Source organism: Saccostrea cucullata, unplaced genomic scaffold (assembly GCF_032062105.1).
Source record: "Saccostrea cucullata isolate Sc308-1 unplaced genomic scaffold, CSIRO_AGI_Scuc_v1 ctg52, whole genome shotgun sequence".
NCBI classification, from domain to species: Eukaryota; Metazoa; Mollusca; class Bivalvia; order Ostreida; family Ostreidae; genus Saccostrea; species Saccostrea cuccullata.
The window spans coordinates 287,870-305,679 of record NW_026931531.1 but is presented as its reverse complement, the minus strand read 5'-3'; the positions used below and the strand labels follow the sequence as shown (position 1 = coordinate 305,679).

The 17,810-nt window shown below is 34.3% G+C and overlaps 2 protein-coding genes across 4 annotated transcripts in view; one reads left to right on the top strand and one right to left on the bottom strand.

The window, feature by feature from the left end:
• LOC134232900 (uncharacterized) overlaps positions 1–10,219 on the top strand; it is a 47,228-nt gene extending 37,009 nt beyond the window's left edge. The window contains exons 28-40 of the mRNA XM_062714895.1: positions 1,546–1,862; positions 2,143–2,300; positions 3,356–3,529; positions 3,830–4,054; positions 4,143–4,254; positions 4,435–4,625; positions 4,813–4,963; positions 5,219–5,378; positions 5,881–6,206; positions 6,540–6,720; positions 7,507–7,663; positions 8,168–8,344; positions 9,459–10,219. Coding sequence (XP_062570879.1) covers positions 1,546–1,862; positions 2,143–2,300; positions 3,356–3,529; positions 3,830–4,054; positions 4,143–4,254; positions 4,435–4,625; positions 4,813–4,963; positions 5,219–5,378; positions 5,881–6,206; positions 6,540–6,720; positions 7,507–7,663; positions 8,168–8,344; positions 9,459–9,599 — 2,470 coding nt within the window. The 3' untranslated portion in view covers positions 9,600–10,219. The remainder of the gene's footprint in view (positions 1–1,545; positions 1,863–2,142; positions 2,301–3,355; positions 3,530–3,829; positions 4,055–4,142; positions 4,255–4,434; positions 4,626–4,812; positions 4,964–5,218; positions 5,379–5,880; positions 6,207–6,539; positions 6,721–7,506; positions 7,664–8,167; positions 8,345–9,458) is intronic.
• A 636-nt stretch (positions 10,220–10,855) lies between these two features.
• On the bottom strand, positions 10,856–17,671 carry LOC134232888 (glucokinase regulatory protein-like). Of its 3 annotated transcripts, none has more exons than XM_062714869.1 (20): positions 17,649–17,671; positions 16,719–16,793; positions 16,569–16,630; positions 16,353–16,421; positions 16,133–16,201; positions 15,978–16,051; positions 15,739–15,805; positions 15,505–15,653; positions 14,843–14,883; positions 14,640–14,704; positions 14,424–14,536; positions 14,173–14,277; positions 13,994–14,091; positions 13,818–13,894; positions 13,300–13,390; positions 12,371–12,447; positions 11,947–12,146; positions 11,621–11,660; positions 11,299–11,433; positions 10,856–11,204 (listed from the first exon to the last, which is right to left on the bottom strand). In XM_062714869.1, exons 2-20 carry the CDS (start codon positions 16,783–16,785, stop codon positions 11,073–11,075), a joined length of 1,731 nt encoding a protein of 576 aa, XP_062570853.1. In that variant the 5' UTR covers positions 16,786–16,793; positions 17,649–17,671; the 3' UTR covers positions 10,856–11,072. The 3 variants fall into 3 exon arrangements, with proteins under 3 accessions (XP_062570853.1, XP_062570851.1, XP_062570852.1); XM_062714867.1 differs by lacking the exon at positions 17,649–17,671 and adding an exon at positions 17,175–17,359; XM_062714868.1 differs by lacking the exon at positions 17,649–17,671 and adding an exon at positions 17,202–17,359.
• Positions 17,672–17,810: the final 139 nt, after the last annotated feature.

Genomic DNA, 17,810 nt, shown 5'->3' with positions numbered 1-17,810 from the left:
GTTAGGTCTGTCAGTTTACTTTGAGATATCTCTGATACCCAGGTTTGACTGAACTGTTAGGTCTGTCAGTTTACTTTGAGATAGCTCTGATACCCAGGTTTGACTGCACTGTTAGGTCTGTCAGTTTACATTGAGATAGCTCTGATACCCAGGTTTGACTGTACTGTTAGGTCTGTCAGTTTACTTTGAGATATCTCTGATACCCAGGTTTGACTGCACTGTTAGGTCTGTCAGTTTACATTGAGATAGCTCTGATACCCAGGTTTGACTGTACTGTTAGGTCTGTCAGTTTACTTTGAGATATCTCTGATACCCAGGTTTGACTGTACTGTTAGGTCTGTCAGCTTACTGTGAGATGTCTCTGATACCCAGATTTGTGTGTACTGTTAGGTCTGTCAGCTTACTTTGAGATATCTCTGATACCCAGGTTTGACTGTACTGTTAGGTCTGTCAGTTTACTTTGAGATAGCTCTGATACCCAGGTTTGACTGTACTGTTAGGTCTGTCAGTTTACTTTGAGATATCTCTGATACCCAGGTTTGACTGCACTGTTAGGTCTGTCAGTTTACTTTGAGATATCTCTGATACCCAGGTTTGACTGTACTGTTAGGTCTGTCAGATTACTTTGAGATATCTCTGATACCCAGGTTTGACTGTACTGTTAGGTCTGTCAGTTTACTTTGAGATATCTCTGATACCCAGGTTTGACTGCACTGTTAGGTCTGTCAGTTTACTTTGAGATATCTCTGATACCCAGGTTTGACTGTACTGTTAGGTCTGTCAGTTTACTTTGAGATATCTCTGATACCCAGGTTTGACTGCACTGTTAGGTCTGTCAGTTTACTTTGAGATATCTCTAATACCCAGGTTTGACTGTACTGTTAGGTCTGTCAGTTTACTTTGAGATATCTCTGATACCCAGGTTTGACTGTACTGTACTGTTAGGGTCTGTCAGTTTACTTTGAGATATCTCTGATACCCAGGTTTGACTGTACTGTTAGGTCTGTCAGTTAAACTCAGTTTACTTTGAGGTCTGTCAGTTTACTTTGAGATATCTCTAATACCCAGGTTTGACTGTACTGTTAGGTCTGTCAGTTTACTTTGAGATATCTCTAATACCAAGGTTTGACTGTACTGTTAGGTCTGTCAGTTTACTTTGAGATATCTGATATCAAGGTTTGACTGTACTGTTAGGTCTTTCAATTTACTTTGTGATATCTCCAATACCCAGGTTTGACTGTACTGTTAGGTCTGTCAGTTTACTTTGAGATATCTCTAATACCCAGGTTTGACTGTACTGTTAGGTCTGTCAGTTTACTTTGAGATATCTCTGATACCCAGGTTTGACTGTACTGTTAGGTCTGTCAGTTTACTTTGAGATATCTCTGATACCCAGGTTTGACTGAACTGTTAGGCCTGTCAGCTTACTTTGATATATCTCTGATATTTGATATTTAATTCATCTTTGAGATGGTTAATATTGATCAAATTCAAAGAATTACTAAATATATAGATTTAGTTTTAACAAAATTTTGAAATTTGTAGGCATTGGTTCAACTCAAGTTTACTGTATGGAAGACAGAAGGAATTTGATGTCTCCAGAGAGGACTTAGATGCATCTGTTACTGCAGATATCAACTTATTTGCCAAACAGATTTATTTTGAAGATTGTGAATTAAGTTCTTCCTTAAATATTACAAATACTGTGCAACCCAGTTGGAATTTCAACATGTCCAATCAAATCTCACTGAAAAAACAAGAATGGAAGCTACAAGATCAGAAGAAGAAAAACGAGACTGTGACAGTGATATTCAGAGCCCACCAAGTTACTCCATGGAAGCTCCTCGACTATCAGACAGACAGTAAAGTATCATTCATGTTCTAGACAACTTATAGTTCATTATTAAGCAACTATTGACATTATGTGTCAATTGATTGAATAATTTCTCCTTGCCCTGTAGGGGCATTGTCTCTATGTTTCTAACAAGACAACTTCAGTGTATATTAAATAGAATTTTCAAAGTATTTTTGTTTGAATCCTTCATTTATAATGTATATAAATAGTCTTTCATTAAAAGGGCATAAAATAATACACAGTATTAGAATACATTAATGGTAATTGATTTTTTTTTCTTATTACAGATACTGTAGTTCTTAATTCAACTGATCAATCGCAGGAATACCTTGTGGATATTATCTTGGGATACTCCAACTCATACTGGACATCCAGACACAATATTACAATCAAAGGAAACCATTCCAAAGCATTCCTCAATCACAGCGGAACCATTCAAAGCAAGGTAAGCAGAACTAGGACTCTAGGTAGAGCAGGAATTGCTTATAGTGAAGTAAGAAGGGGGAAGCTTTGGAATGCGGGTTAAACTGAGTAAAGAAAGTTTATAACAAGGTAAAGCTGAGATGAAGTCGTTAAATGTGAGGTAAGCAGAAAAGATTGAAAATAATGATAGAGAGGAGAGATCAGGTTAGTAAACTCAGTAAGCCGAGCTGGGATATTGAATATAAGGTTAGGTGCATAGAAAATGGTGAAAGTAAGATTAGCCGAAACTTAATACAACATGTAATAACAATATATAATCTGACACAGATTCAATCAATTTTGTTGAAGCATTCAAAGATTGCATGATTATTAAGGTTTTTATGCGCCCGGATCGAAAGATCCGAGGCGTATATTGTTTTTGTTCTGTTTGTCTGTTTATCTGTTTGTCTGTTTGTCTGCAAACTTTAACCTTCGCCATAACTTTTGAACCATGAATGAGAGAGACTTCATATTTGGTATGCATAATTGAATAATTAAGCTCTTTTAAATGACACCAAGTTCAATGACCTTGTGACCTTGACTGTTACCTTTATGCTAAAAATAATTTTTTCTGCGAACTTTAACCTTCGCCATAACTTTTGAACCATAAAAGATAGAGACATATCCATACACCACTAATTAAGCCTTTCACATGACACCAAGGTCAATGACCTTGTGACCTTGATTGTGTCCTATATGCTAAAAATAGTTTTTTTGAACCTTCACCATTACTTTTTAACTATAAGAGATAGAAACTTCATATTTAGTGTGCATACTTCACTGATCAAGTTCTTTCAAATGATACCAAGATCAATTACCTTGTGACCTTGACTGTGACCTATATGCTTAAAATATTTTTTTTTTTAACTTTGTTGCCGCTGGGCGCATAGTGTTTCACAAACACATCTTGTTGGAAATAAAAGTGTTGAATTTATAATGAACAGAGATTTTTATAAAGAAGCATTATAATGGTAGTTTTTTTTTGTACCCAACATTAAATTGTGGGAATCTGGATTCATATTGATAATTATTTTGTAGATCTCTTTTATTCCGATGGATATGACATTTGGTATTGCTGGGAAGTTTGATTCTTGGAAAGTTGGACAGTTTGATATCCAGGGTAAATTCTCCAAGTGGAACAAAAACTTTGTGGTGGATGTCCAGTTTGTCTCACCCATACATATTAATGTAACACTGACTTCAGAAGTTCAGGTAAATAAATTCTTTTTGATTTAAAGATATGATAAAATGTGTTTACCGTTAGAAAATTTTGTTATATGATGATTAAATCAGATGTTGAATTAATTGACACTTCTCATTTGATTGCATTAGCACTGTATAAGTGTATATGCATTAGTCTCCTTTATTCCCATGGTTTAATGAGACTTCAGATTTGATGTATCATTATGTAAATGAATAGGTCAGTATTCAGTGGGGATTTAGGGTTTTAGTAAACTGTGATACTTGTTGGAACCTTTGATTTTATCGAGATTGTTTTTATATTTTATACAGTCCAATGTGAGCCGTGTCCTGACTATGGAGAGTGAAGTGACTGGGTCGACTCAGATCACACACAATCTGTCCTGGCCCACAGATAAAACAACCCTACTCCATCAGCTGAGGGCCATCAAGACATCTGTACACTTTGTGGGGCAGGCTCTCATTTCAGCAAGCAAAACAATGATGACAAATCTTAGGAAGACATTCCCAGATAAAGAAATCCCTTTTCTGAACATGGTAAGGACTTTTCTGACTAAATTTCACCTTTTTTCCTTGTGAATTTAGTAACAGACTACAACTTAAGAATGTTTGTTTCTTTATATAGACAGTGAGTACTTTTTACAAGAGTCACCTGGAGCCATTTCTGCAAACTGTTCCCCTTATTAGTCCAGTTAGACGTATATTAGAGTCTAAACTGATTTTTGAGAATGAAACAGGTAAAGTACAATAAATATTACAGGACAACTTTGTATGTGAGTGTACCAAAACTGATCAACATCATAATCTACAGTGTATATTAATAAACTGGAGAAAATCTATCACCTTGGTTTATACCCTAGCTGTTTTTTTATTAAACTGCTTCATAAACTATTTTATTGTGCCTATTTTTAATTAAGGATCAGCATTTATTTGGCACTTGGATGTGTACATTGCTGAATTGCTAAAGATCATTGGACATTCACTCCAGAACCCCCCTGGCCTTTTGTTAGGGACCACAAACAGCTTGAACAGGAAATTCCTTGAGGTCTTAAAGGAGGGCAAACTAGTCTGGGTACAGCCATTCCCACTTAAGATGAAGACAATTTTAGTAAGTTAAAAGGTGTTTTTGTCTCCTGCTTCCATTAAAGTGAGGGGACATTAAATCTCATTCATCTAACATTCTGTCAATCTGTCATGAAAACTTTATCCTTGGTCTAAACTTTAAACTAAATATATGATGACCAGTTTTGTTATTCCTGCTGTTATAACCATATTATTTGTTTGAATGTTTATAGCATTGGAGGGAGACCATTGGTCAGAGGTACCTGTCTGATGTTTTATCTGTACTAAAGAGAAGGAAACCTCCACAGCCCTCAAACCATAAAGCCATCATACAGGGGTTCAGACAAATCACAACATTTGATGGGAAATCATTTCAAATTCCAGGTACTTCTCAGACTTGAAATATCAGTATTTATTCTCAAGCAAATTAAAAATTATATTCAGTCTCATTTGTGGAAACATGTAAATGTGGTCTAGTTTGTAATGATATATTTGTACAATATGCCTGATATTTAAAAAGAATAAAAGTATGTGCATGTATTGGAGTGAATATGCATGTGAGAGTTTGGTAGACACAGTAAATAGTAATCACGATTTGCAGACAAACTTAAAGACTACTTTACATTTATTTATTTTCAGAGAACAAGCTAGAGTGTAAACACCTGTTAGTAGCTGATTTCCACCGCGGAAGGTTTGCAGTAGTCATGTCTGTCAGTGAAATTTCTCTGTTTACCGTGGACAGTTTTGTTACCGTGGACAACAATGGAAGATTATTCCTTGGAGATTGTGATGTTTCAGTGTAAGACAGAGATAAATTTTAAGTATCTGCATACAGTTTATAAATTTATATCTTCTTTACTACCAATATTGAAATTATCTAGCAAGATTGTGATTAAATGCTTTATAACTGCATGTTCTATAACAGTCTGTATACTGTAGATTCCTAATTATATGCGAAGAATTGATTATCACGTAATTTCGCGAGAAGCATCACTCGCAAAAAAATATTACTCGCTTTTATTTTTATGGTGCTGAAATCTATGTAAATTCTGTTGATCAATCGTCCATTCGCGAATTATAATTCTCGCGATTTGACATTAAAGACCCAGTTCATGATATAAAGTACTCACGAAAAATAAGAAATCTACTGTATTATTTATCAATCCTAGAGATGTCTTTTTAAAATAAACTGAATTTAATCTTCATGGTTAAAAACATTTTTAAAAATTTCAATAAAGATTGTTTAGGTATGCACCTTTATGTCTGATCATGAAGTACATGTATGTATTTTGTCTCACTAGTGGCACACTACCATCTACCCAGAAAGACGCACAAATAAGCAAACCCAACAACCACACAATAAATATAAAAACAACTCATGGCATTAACCTGACCTTCTTTATTCCTCATAATGAATGCCGTGTGGAGCTGTCGCCTGAGTTCAGTAACGAGACGCTGGGACTGCTGGGAAATCCGGACTCTGAGGAGGGGACAGACTGGAGGGACCCCCGGGGAGTCATATTACAGAAACTCAGTCAATTCCTCCCAGCCTACGCTCTCGGTGGACCCAAATACTGTCATCAAGAAGGGAAAATCCAGAATGTCACCCAGAACTATACTCACACCAGTAAGTCATCTGGTGTCAAAGCACTGAAATCATATTGTCAAAAATTTTAACAAACTAAGATATCAGAAATTAGAAAGTCACTGAATACATTTATGTAAAGTGTAGCATTTTGATACGGTACTACATAAATTTGAACACAGGTTCAATATATCTAAAATTTTTATCCCAGGTTAACTTTTTGGCTGATTAATGTCATAGATGACAATATTTGGCAGCAATTTATTAAAACCCATATTCAAAGTATATTGTTATGATCTTCATGTATTATTAATTTTTATGTCAGTTAGTATTTGTACCCTGCGGTTGGACTGTCTTTCATTTACAATTTGACAGTGACCTCTGACCCCGGTGCTACCCCGGTAGATATTGTCCTGGTTGTCCCTGAGTCCCTGGAGGGTGTGGAGGACCTGGACTCTGTACTACTGGAGCTGATCCTGTCCATACAGGGGAGATTTACAGACACACAGATCGGTGTTATGATCTACGACAGTAAGGACACAACAGAACCTGCTCAGTAAGCACTGAATCAAAAACTTCTGACCTTCAGCTTCCCTATGTCCATGACCATACTTTTCAATTTTTTTGAATTTGGTTCAGTTGGCAAGAAAGTGTTCATAGTACCGGTAGTACTATTTCCAGTAACATCATAAATAAATACAAAGTGATGAGGGCAAATCATCTATTGTGGAATTCTTAGATTTCTAAGATTTTGCGGTGGCTCAATATTTGTGAAATTTGTTGGTACCCTGCATCGAAGAATTTACATCCTCAACAAAATTATACTGGGTTATGAACGTTCTATAAAATGAGTCATTATCCTGTTGTAGTTATCAGTTAATACACAAAATTATGTCCCCTTGAACCTGAAAAGTTATCGCAATCTACAAAATTGGCCCATAAAAGTTTTCTTGATTCCACAGTAAAAAATTTTTTTAAATTGACCTTCAATGTGAATTTGATCTGTTCTCTTCAACACTTTGTATTCAACTTTATAAATGGATACTTCCTGCTGATAGCATTCTCAGTGTTTCAGAGCTTTGTAAATCATTACTCTAAACTTGATATTACAATACAAATGTTCTTACTAAAATTTCAATAGTTTTCAAAAACTCAGATGACTATGAAAATCGATTTTAAAAGTTGAAAACTCATTGTAGAAAGACTCATAATGATTTAAGATTAATTTCTCATTTTTCTGTGACAGGTAATATACACTTCTCATAAAAAGAGGAATAAAGCTTGAATATTAATGAGGTTGACAGTCATCCTGAAGTAATTCACATATATAATATGATTGTAGATACTTGATGGATGTGAAGTCTATCAATGAAGCTACATTACAGAAGATTCTGAGGAGAGAGAGAGAGTCCCGGGCAGCTCTGGTTCTACCTCTGGCAGCTTCTTATCCCTACAGAGTACATAGCCATAAAGTCCTACTGCTGCTCTCTCCAGAAATGGTAAATACTACACAATCCTAAAGTCCTACAACAGTTCTCTCCTGAAGTGGTTAGTTAACCATTTAGTCCTACAGCAGTTCTTTCTTGAACTGGTAAATACACATGCATGTCCTACTATTGCTTTCACCTGAACAGGTTAGTACAATAATCAGATATTTCTACCATTGCTTTCTCCTGAAATTGTTAGTATACCACTGAAAATTAATTAAAGGGAAATTCTAATTCTCCAAGATAGTTTTTCAATTTACTGTATACTTCATTGAGTATGGTCAATAATTACAGATAGAAACATATAATGCAAATGAGCTGTATTTAGTTACATTAATTAATGAATAGATACACTGAAGCAGTTCCATGTTGTATACGCATATATGTTTCATAGAAACATTGTATACATGTACTACCATAAACTTGTATAACCAAAAAAAAATTTCTATTAATGAAAAATTATTTTTAACAATGCAATTTCTCGGAGAGTTCCTATAATTATTGGTGATTTTACAGGATATCTTAGATTTCACCAGCTCAGAAAACATGAAGATTTTGTTGGAACGCAGGAAGATAACTTTATACCTGGCATCTGTATATGAGAGACTGAAAAACAAAGTAATAGGGATCAGCTGGGACAATCGTGCCATCATGTACCCCTCTGAGAGATTCAAACTATTGTCTTTCCCAAAGGTGAGTCCTGATTCTAGATAAGAGGGCCATAATGCAATATCGATAACTAGAATGATATTTTGGTAGCTTTTAGAGGACACAGCTTGGTATTTATCCTGAAAATTTTATCCCAGCATATTGTCATTATTAATTTGCACAACCTTAAATTTGAAAGATGGTACTTACACATAGATAACATTAACCTCATTATGAATATATAGAGGATATTCAATGCTTTGTAGTTGAATATGGAATTTATTTCACGAGTGGGACAGGATTTTTGATATTTTCACGAGTGCGAATATCAAAAAATCCTGTCTCACGAGTGAAATAAATTCCATATTCAACTACAAAACATTGAATTTCCTGTTTATTACATTTAAAAAAAAAAATTCTTTGATTTTTCCCTTGCCTCTGTCTTTTTGTAATACAGTCTTAGGCTGGTGACGTCATAGTTGAGCGGTTGAGACGTCATAGCTAAGTGAGGTGAAAACACTGTAGACATGAATTTGGCAACATATTTTTGGTAATTTTGACAGTTTTATTCGCTGTCAGAATGGTTTATTTATTTCCATCTATCTTATATTAGGCCAAGGAAGATTTTTTTTCAGCAATCTTCGTTATGGGAAGGGAAATCGAGAGTTTTACCGCACTTCTGATATTCGTCACACTGTGACAGGATATCATTTTGATATCCTTTCACACTGTGACAGGATATCATTTTTATTCAATGAATAAATTACAGTATTTCACGGGTAAAAATGTAATAAATGCATCTATTCTATGAATAGTTTAAGAAATTGTATTTCACTGATACATGCCTCTTACCGGGGTACTTTAGTTACTATCATTATAAACCTTGCAAGTTTTGTCATCTTGAGAGCAAGGGGAAATGATGTCAATCACATTAATTAAGTAGCAGATAACTAAATATGGTAAATTCTGACAATATTTTCAACAATATTTTCAAAAGAATAATAATCGTGTAGCATTCACTGATTCAATAGAATAATTTGGTATTTAAAACACAAAATTTGACCTATTTTATCTAAAGAATTGAACATATTGCTAGTAATTCAAAAATGTGTATGGGTTTTCCAAAGAGAAAGCATTTATTATATTTTTTTCTTTTCAGGGTAATTCCATGAAACTTTTGGAAGATACATCAGGAGCACTTTTTAAAATTCAGGCAATAACCCAAAAAGACAGAAGTAGAATTGATGCTCTTATACAATACCTGTATGAGGAAATTTCAAATAACAGTCATTGTGAATGAATGAGCCTGGACATTGATTTAAATTTATATCCGGTATTCAAGCAAACATGGTTGTGTGTATGATGATATATGACATAATGGATGAATGTATTAATTAAAAGCTCACAAAAGGTTTTCCAAACAAATTGTAGTATCAATTCAAATTTTTCCTTTTTTTTTTTTGGTAGTCATGAACTTTATTTACTTTTATAGTCAATGACATGTACATGTATTTTTCACACCCACTAGGGAAAATCATTTGTTCTGCAAAATACCTGAACAGTTATCTTTACCTCTTAGTTTAAAAATGATATACTGTATAAATAATTATGCATTTTTTAAATTAACTACATGTAAATTGGAATGTCAGAACACATATTGAACCCACTGAATGTTATGAAAAATAACACCACCACCATCAATTGGCAAGGATTTTATCAACAAACAAAGAATGCATAAAATCAATGATCAGGATCAGAGCAGTGATTGGTTATGGTTGGATAATTTATATCACTGTGGTTCTATAATGCCGCAGAACATATACCCAAGAAATCTTGTACCCAAAATGGAGGAGAACACTTGAAAAATACAGACCACAGAGACTATAGTTCAAATAAAATTGTTATTGGAGAAGTTTTAAAGATTTTCATAGTCATTATTTACTTTGATATCTACAATGTACCAGTATTAAGCCTACTGAAATGATGTACACTTCATGAAGAATTTATAACAGTAATACTGTATACAGGGAAATATTCGCCCCCATTTTATTTTTCCCCCTTTTGCCCTACCCTCATATGGGCGAATTTAAAACGGGGCGAACTCAAATAATACAGTATAATTTCTTAAACAAAACTATGACTGGGCGAATTTAAAATGGGGCAAAATTGTTTGCAAGTGTCAAAGGGCGAAAATACCATGGGGCGAAAATAACCCTGTATACAGTAAGCAAGTTCACATTTTAAAATGTGCAGAAAGAGAATTTTCGAAATAAGTTGTCCTGGCCGGGTTCCATTAATTTATTATGAGCTGATGCTCCATAATTGTTACTGAAGCAGATACAATCCAGAGGTTCAACCCATTCTTTTTAGCTATTTATCTGGCCTTAAATCTTCCTGTGTATAATATGTAATTTTAAAGTAATCCACATTTGATAAAACTGTTACCTCTCACACCTGTTTGGACTACAGAATACATGTAACAAGTGAAACTGTTACATCTCAAACACTGTCAGGACTACAGAATAACAAATGAAACTGTTACATCTCAAACCTGTTTGCACATGTAGTTACAGTGTTTGAGATGTAACAGTTTCATTTGTTATTCTGTAGTCCTGACAGTGTTTGAGATGTAACAGTTTCATTTGTTATTCTGTAGTCCTGACAGTGTTTGAGATGTAACAATTTTATTTGTTATTCTGTAGTCCTGACAGTGTTTGAGATATAACAGTTTTATTTATTCTGTAGTCCCCACAGTGTTTGAGATGTAACAGTTTTATTTGTTATTCTGTAGTCCCGACAGTGTTTGAGATATAACCCTTTGTATCACTGGTTCATTGTTTAAAAGTTTCTGGGATTCTGACACACTGCAGTGTAAAATGGCCGACAGCAGAGCTCGAGGTACAACCTACAAAATTAACAGATACCAATTTGACCAAAATTTGCAGAAATTGACATAAATTTTCAGATTTAGGGTACATACACAATGTGTTATACTGTACCTGATATAGAGGTGTAGCGGTTTCTATATGACTAGATATATTATAACTTCTGACATCCTCCGTCAGGCTGTCTGTGCTATAAATAGACTGGAGCAGGTAATCCCTACTCTCTTCTGTGGACAGTCCTGAGAACCTCTAAAACAGGAAATGTAATAAAGTAGGACCAGCAAAAAGGAGCCACTGACTGAAGCATTGTACATTAATTCAATGACATTTCACATGCAAGAAAGTGTTTTTTCTCTAAATAATATTTTCAGTTTTTCACACATTTGATAAAACCTCTAGATGAAACTGTTTCAAATGATACGAGTTAGAAACAAACCTGTATAATGCCAATGGCTCTGTGGAAAAGCTTGTTATTGCTGGAAACAGAAATAGAAATAATGTTTCATTATGTCAACTTTTTACTTTACTAGACAATGATTCAAAATAACGTCAATTTTCAGATTCAATATACTGTATATAACATAATTGTTACATAATGCATGACTGTAAATCCTGTAAAAATTGGAGTTCTATGTACAATGTATTACTGATTAGCAGTTGTGGTGAAGAGCAATTCAGTTAACTCAAATACGAGGTGTGTAAGTTAACATGTACTGGTAGTTTAACAGAAACCTGACATATTGTGTAGAAGACTGTGCTCACCTGACTTTGAGGTCCACCATGATGTTCTGGAAGACTTTCCCCTTGAGGATGTGTGCACCTGTTGTGATGGCGTTACAGATCCACTTAATGCTGATCTCCTCAAACAACATCAGGAACTGGTCCACAGCACCCTCGCCAATCAGGGACACTAACTCCTCTCTTGGCAGCAAAATCTTAACTTCAACATCCATCTTATCACTCTGGAAAAGTCATCTATCATTCAAAACAAACTCAAAACTTTGTCATTAAAGAAAAACTTCAGTTTGATGAAGAATTGAATTCAAAAAGTTTGAATAAGTTTGAAGAGTTTTTTTTATGATAAGCATAAAATCTGCTGTCTGAAGATGAGGAAATAAACAGAGATTGAGAATTGTTAAACTACAGGATGAGATGTTTCATGCTCAGATGAGTTTATTATACTTACAGTAGAGGAATTATTGGCAAAAGAAATAAGGGCTTTCTTGCAGTGGCACTTTGTCATTGTTTCATCAATTTTACCATCTGAAAAATCCATATTTCTAGGTATTGGGCATTTATATGAAGAAAAACATACAATATACACTTCCAATGTAAAAAGTTAAGAATTCATTTGATACAGAACATGTCCAAGGCTATATACAATTTACGTTAATATCTGGAGAACTTTTTGATAACATCATGGAAACATTTTGATAAATAAAATTGAAAATCGCTATCAAAGTCTTATTGAAGTTCAGAAATCATGAAACAGTGTAGTAAATCTTATGAAGAATTTTCTATTATGTTTTAAAAAATGTACAATTTTTAGGACATTTGTGATTACCGTAAATCTGGAAATTTTTACGTCGATTTTATTTTGCGAATTCGGGTCAAAATACCGTTGATTAATTTTTACGTTTCAACATTTTGTAAATGACAACTGCTTGTTCACATTTTCTTATGGTAATTTATTTTTAAGAAAAATATTTTTGCGAATGCAATGAACTCGCAACTTTGCTAAAAATTAATCTACGGCAAAAATTTCCAGATTTACGGTATAAGATATTGTGAATTTTTGAACTACCGGTAGGTGTATATTATGCTTTTTTGCTTTTGTAACTTTAAAACATTCTGATTTTAATAAAAAAGGCAAAGTTTTTTTTCATCTTAAAGGTGGAAGTAAAAGCTGTTTTCTCAATAAATAAGCAAATTAAGTTTAGATTGGAATAATTCTTTTTCCTTATAGGTTAAGTGTACATGTACAATACTACTTGAATATAATTTGGAAACTTTATCTTCAAAGTCATTTTTCCTTTTACCTTACAGCAAAATACATTCATTTTAAATAAAATTAAAAAATATATTTTCAGCTTCCTTAAAGTGACAAGTACTTACTCTGAGATAAGTAAATGACTAGATCAGAGGGCTTCACAAAAGGTAGAATGTCCTTCTTCATATCGTTATATGATATCTGAAAGTGTTTACCCTGAAAATAAATAAGGAAATATTTAAAAACAATTAATTAAGCAACCAAATTCTCTACCTAGGAGTGTAAAATATTGAGGTTATAATTCATAATAATGAAAATGTCATTGGCATTGATTTTCTAAATGATCTAAGTTCAAGGTTATTGCACAACAATTCTTACATAAAAAAATTATGTAAAATTTACAAGAGCTTAAAAAAATCAAATTTTTGCAAAAAGGTAGGGCATGGATAGGTAAGCATGGTGATTAAACATCCACATTTAATTTTTAATTTAGAGATTTTTGACCTATTTTTAAAAGTTGCATTTATGAAAATCTTATAATTTTGTAACATTTTTAAATTTATCTGAAACATTTACCTGCATACACCTATACACACTAAGAGTTTAAAAGCTTACAGAGAATGGCTATTAAAGATGAACTCACCAGTAAGCTGAGGTCTCCATCATTGTTCCTGAAAGCTTTGTAGCCTTGGTCCAAAAATCCTCTAACATCCGAAAGAGCTAAAATAGTTCAAGTTATCTTGTAAAATTCTATGGCCCACGAAAAAATTCTTATCAAGAAAATTTACCTAAGAAAATTGTGAGAGAAGAGAAACTAACAAGATCCATAAGTAGGGGGACATTCCGAAGCATCAATCATTCCCATGATTCCTAGCGTGTCCTCACCCACGTAGTATATACTGCCGTTAGACCTTAAACTGGAGAAAAAATAAAGTCATTATTTTGGAGGAATCATTTATTTAAATACTGGTAATTTAATTCCAGTACTGAATACATACCTATTTCCTGCCATTTCTACCATCTGAGCAATATTTGTTGTGTTTTCTTTGGTATAAATATGATTACATACAGCTTGATAGCACCTAAGGAAGGGTTCTGTCTGCCTAAAAAATCATTCATATAAACATTAACTAAAAGCTATCGTTAACAGTTCAGAACCAACAAATTGAATAAACAAGGACCAGTTACAATTCACAATAAGTAATGAATCCTTAGCATGTTTCATCCAGATGAATACACAAGTACTTACCAAGGTCTCTCCACAGGCAGAACGGACAATGTAGCACCGGCAAAAATTGTCTCCAAAAGGATTTTCGTTGCTGACCCACTCTTCATTCGACTAGATCCAGTGATGGGCTCTGGCTAAGATAAAAAAAGAAACGAATAAACTGAAAAATTAATGCTTTAATTTGCAATATGTTATTTCTGAGAAACACAGGTTTGTTTACACTTAGAAATATCATACCCCCACAACAGGATTCAGGATAAACACTTTAGAGGAGGCTTTCATTTCTTCCATTTTGTTCACCACTGCAAGGAAAAAAAAATATTGTGACAACCACTTGTACCTTAATTACCAATTTCTTCTAAATTCTATTCAGATTTGGGTTGTTTCTGGTGATCATCTACAACGGATAGCTTGTCTGACATGTTTCGCTTAAAACTTGCCTTGTAAAAAAGTGGAATCCCATTTTTCTATTGGATTATTTCTAAAAGAAGAGAAAAAAGAGTACATGGTCACACAACACCAATTTTGTTTTCATATGCAGTCCAGAACATTGACATTACTTCAACAACAAGCAAAGGAGAATGAGCTTCAAAAAATATTTTTTTGTGCCTGTAGCACTTAATTCACAGCTGTTTAATTTCTCTCAGCTAATCTTTACCTTGCTTGATGGATGGGATTGAATCCTAGAACTACAGGTGTGAACACATCTAGATATCACCTGGCCTTACCTTGCTTGAGGAGTGGGATTGAATCCTAGAACTACAGGTGTGAACACATCTAGATATCATATGACCTTACCTTGCTTGATGGATGGGATTGAATCCTAGAACTACAAGTGTGAACACATCTAGATATCACCTGACCTTACCTTGCTTGGTGAGTGGGATTGAATCCTAGAACTACAGGTGTGAACACATCTAGATATCCAGATATCACCTGACCTTACCTTGCTTGATGGATGGGATTAAATCCTAGAACTACAGGTGTGAACACATCTAGATATCCAGATATCACCTGACTTTACCTTGCTTGGTGAGTGGGATTGAATCCTAGAACTACAGGTGTGAACACATCTAGATATCCAGATATCACCTGACTTTACCTTGCTTGATGGGTGGGATTGAATCCTAGAACTACAGGTGTGAACACATCTAGGTTGTCCAAGCAATACTGAAGCTGTCCTCCCACAAAAGGGGCAGACAACCCACATGTTATGCCAATAAAGAGCACATGCTTCTTCCCAACTGTTGCCTGGCAATAAATCAAGAATTTTACATTGGATTACAAAACAATGGTCCTTATATTTTAAAGCATGTAGCTGACTCTATATACAGACCTCCTTCAGCATTTCCACTCCACATTGTGGGTCGTCTTCGGGGGCCTCTTGGGAAGTAAACAGGGCTCTGAATCCAACACAGAAAATAATTACAATCAGGTAAATAAAGGGAATCTACATCTAGAAATTAGAGTCCTTGTTATGATATAAAAATGAAATGACAAGATTTATTATAGATCACAGTGAAAATCCAATGAACTAATAATGGTTCCTTGTCCATTTGTATGTGGCGTTCTTACTTGTCTCTCCCTGCTATAAGGTATTTGAAACATGGCAGTCTGGACAATTCACACAGCTTTGCATTGAAAGTCCTCTGTAACAAAGAGTGACAGCTGTCATCATCTCTAAATAGTCATCATTGGAATTCTCATAATAATGGAACAAGTTAACTTACTGCCGTAATAAAACCAATCCGGCCGGATGTTCCACAGCCACTTAATACTATAGCACCTGTAGCAGGATTCTGAAAAATAAAATTCAGTCATGTTATGCATTCAACATTTTGTTCAGGATCCTCCATTTTGAGATAAAGTCAATCAAATAGAGAATGTTATTGGTAAAAATAAATGTATTTCAATGACAAGGGATCTATGTGATAAACTTGCTAAACAAACCTCAATAATAGAGGCTGCAACACTAATTAATTTGTCTAAGGTTGCCAACACATCTGCATCAAATAAATTCTGAAAATAAAGAACATTTCAAGAACTTGACATTTATCATGAGAAATTTTTCTAATACCTTTAATATATGTCTCCTAAACGTTAAGGCGTTAAATATAAATTCCAATGCTGTATTATTATACATATAAGAAATTATTTGCAACTTACTTTATACTGGTTCCAACCTTCAAATATTTCTTGATCACATTTGTGAAGCAAAGAAACTATATCTAAATGAAAGAGAAAAAATGTACTTTAAAACAATGTCAGGTACTGTTGATAAGGCACAGCAAACTGATAATTAGTGTTTACATGTACCTAATGGACTGGCTACATCTATGTTCTTTGTGATTGGGTTAGCAGCCTCTGTAACTGGGGTAGACATTTCTGCACCTGCAATACAAAGGGACCATCAATCATTCTCTCAGGAGTCTATCAAGAGTTATTCCCCTTTAAACACACTTTCTGACTTAGTTTGCATTGCATTGCTCTCTAGAATATTTCATTTTCTTTCTTTGGTGCACCAGTAAGTGTAAAACTTTGCACCATAACTGCTCAGCAAGCATTCAACTATAACCTGAAAATAAAAGACTACCAAATCAAGTAATGATGCCACCTGATCATGTTGACATAAGGTCTGGACAACTTCTTGTTGAAACACCCTTCTAAAAGATTTTGTCTTAGAAGTATTTACTGCGTAAAAAGGGCAGTACAATTTTTCTTGAAAGAAAATAACCCAGTTTGCTACCAACTAACAACTAGGAGATGTCATACCCTGTATTAAGCACTAGCTGACGTTACCTGACAATGCTTCTGTAGTCCGCTCTGTGCAAACCTCTTATCACATTGACTGTTTGGTTTTTGGGGTCATCTGACATCGTGTTTACTTTCATGTTTAACTAACAGTAACATGAGTAACGCGCTTCCTGGTACTGGATCATTTACTCTGTCCAAATATACCAACAGTCTGAACAGACTGTGCCTACAGGGTGTCATAAAAATAAAGCTAGTATCGTATTATTTTATGTCCACGTCCGTATTATTATAAGTCAGTCACTTTACAAAAATCCTGGATACAGAGGAATGTTATCTTCATAACCTTTGATCAATAAAATATTTATAAAGCGTTTATTTAAAGCTAAACACGTGCTAGCTGGTCTTTTCTGGTATGCCGTATGGTTTGTACCTAACCGCAGATGGCCTAAAATTTAATAAAATCATCCAGCAATGATAAACCATATATTTTACCATTGTTAAATATCCTGAGTCAATGTATTTTGGCAACAGAATGTATAACCAAAGGCATACGTGTTGTCTTCTCAGCTTTGTCAATATTTTTAATGAATGAATACTTTTAAATCGGGATCGTAATTCTCATAGTTAGTTACTTCCGTTCCAAGGAAACTAATG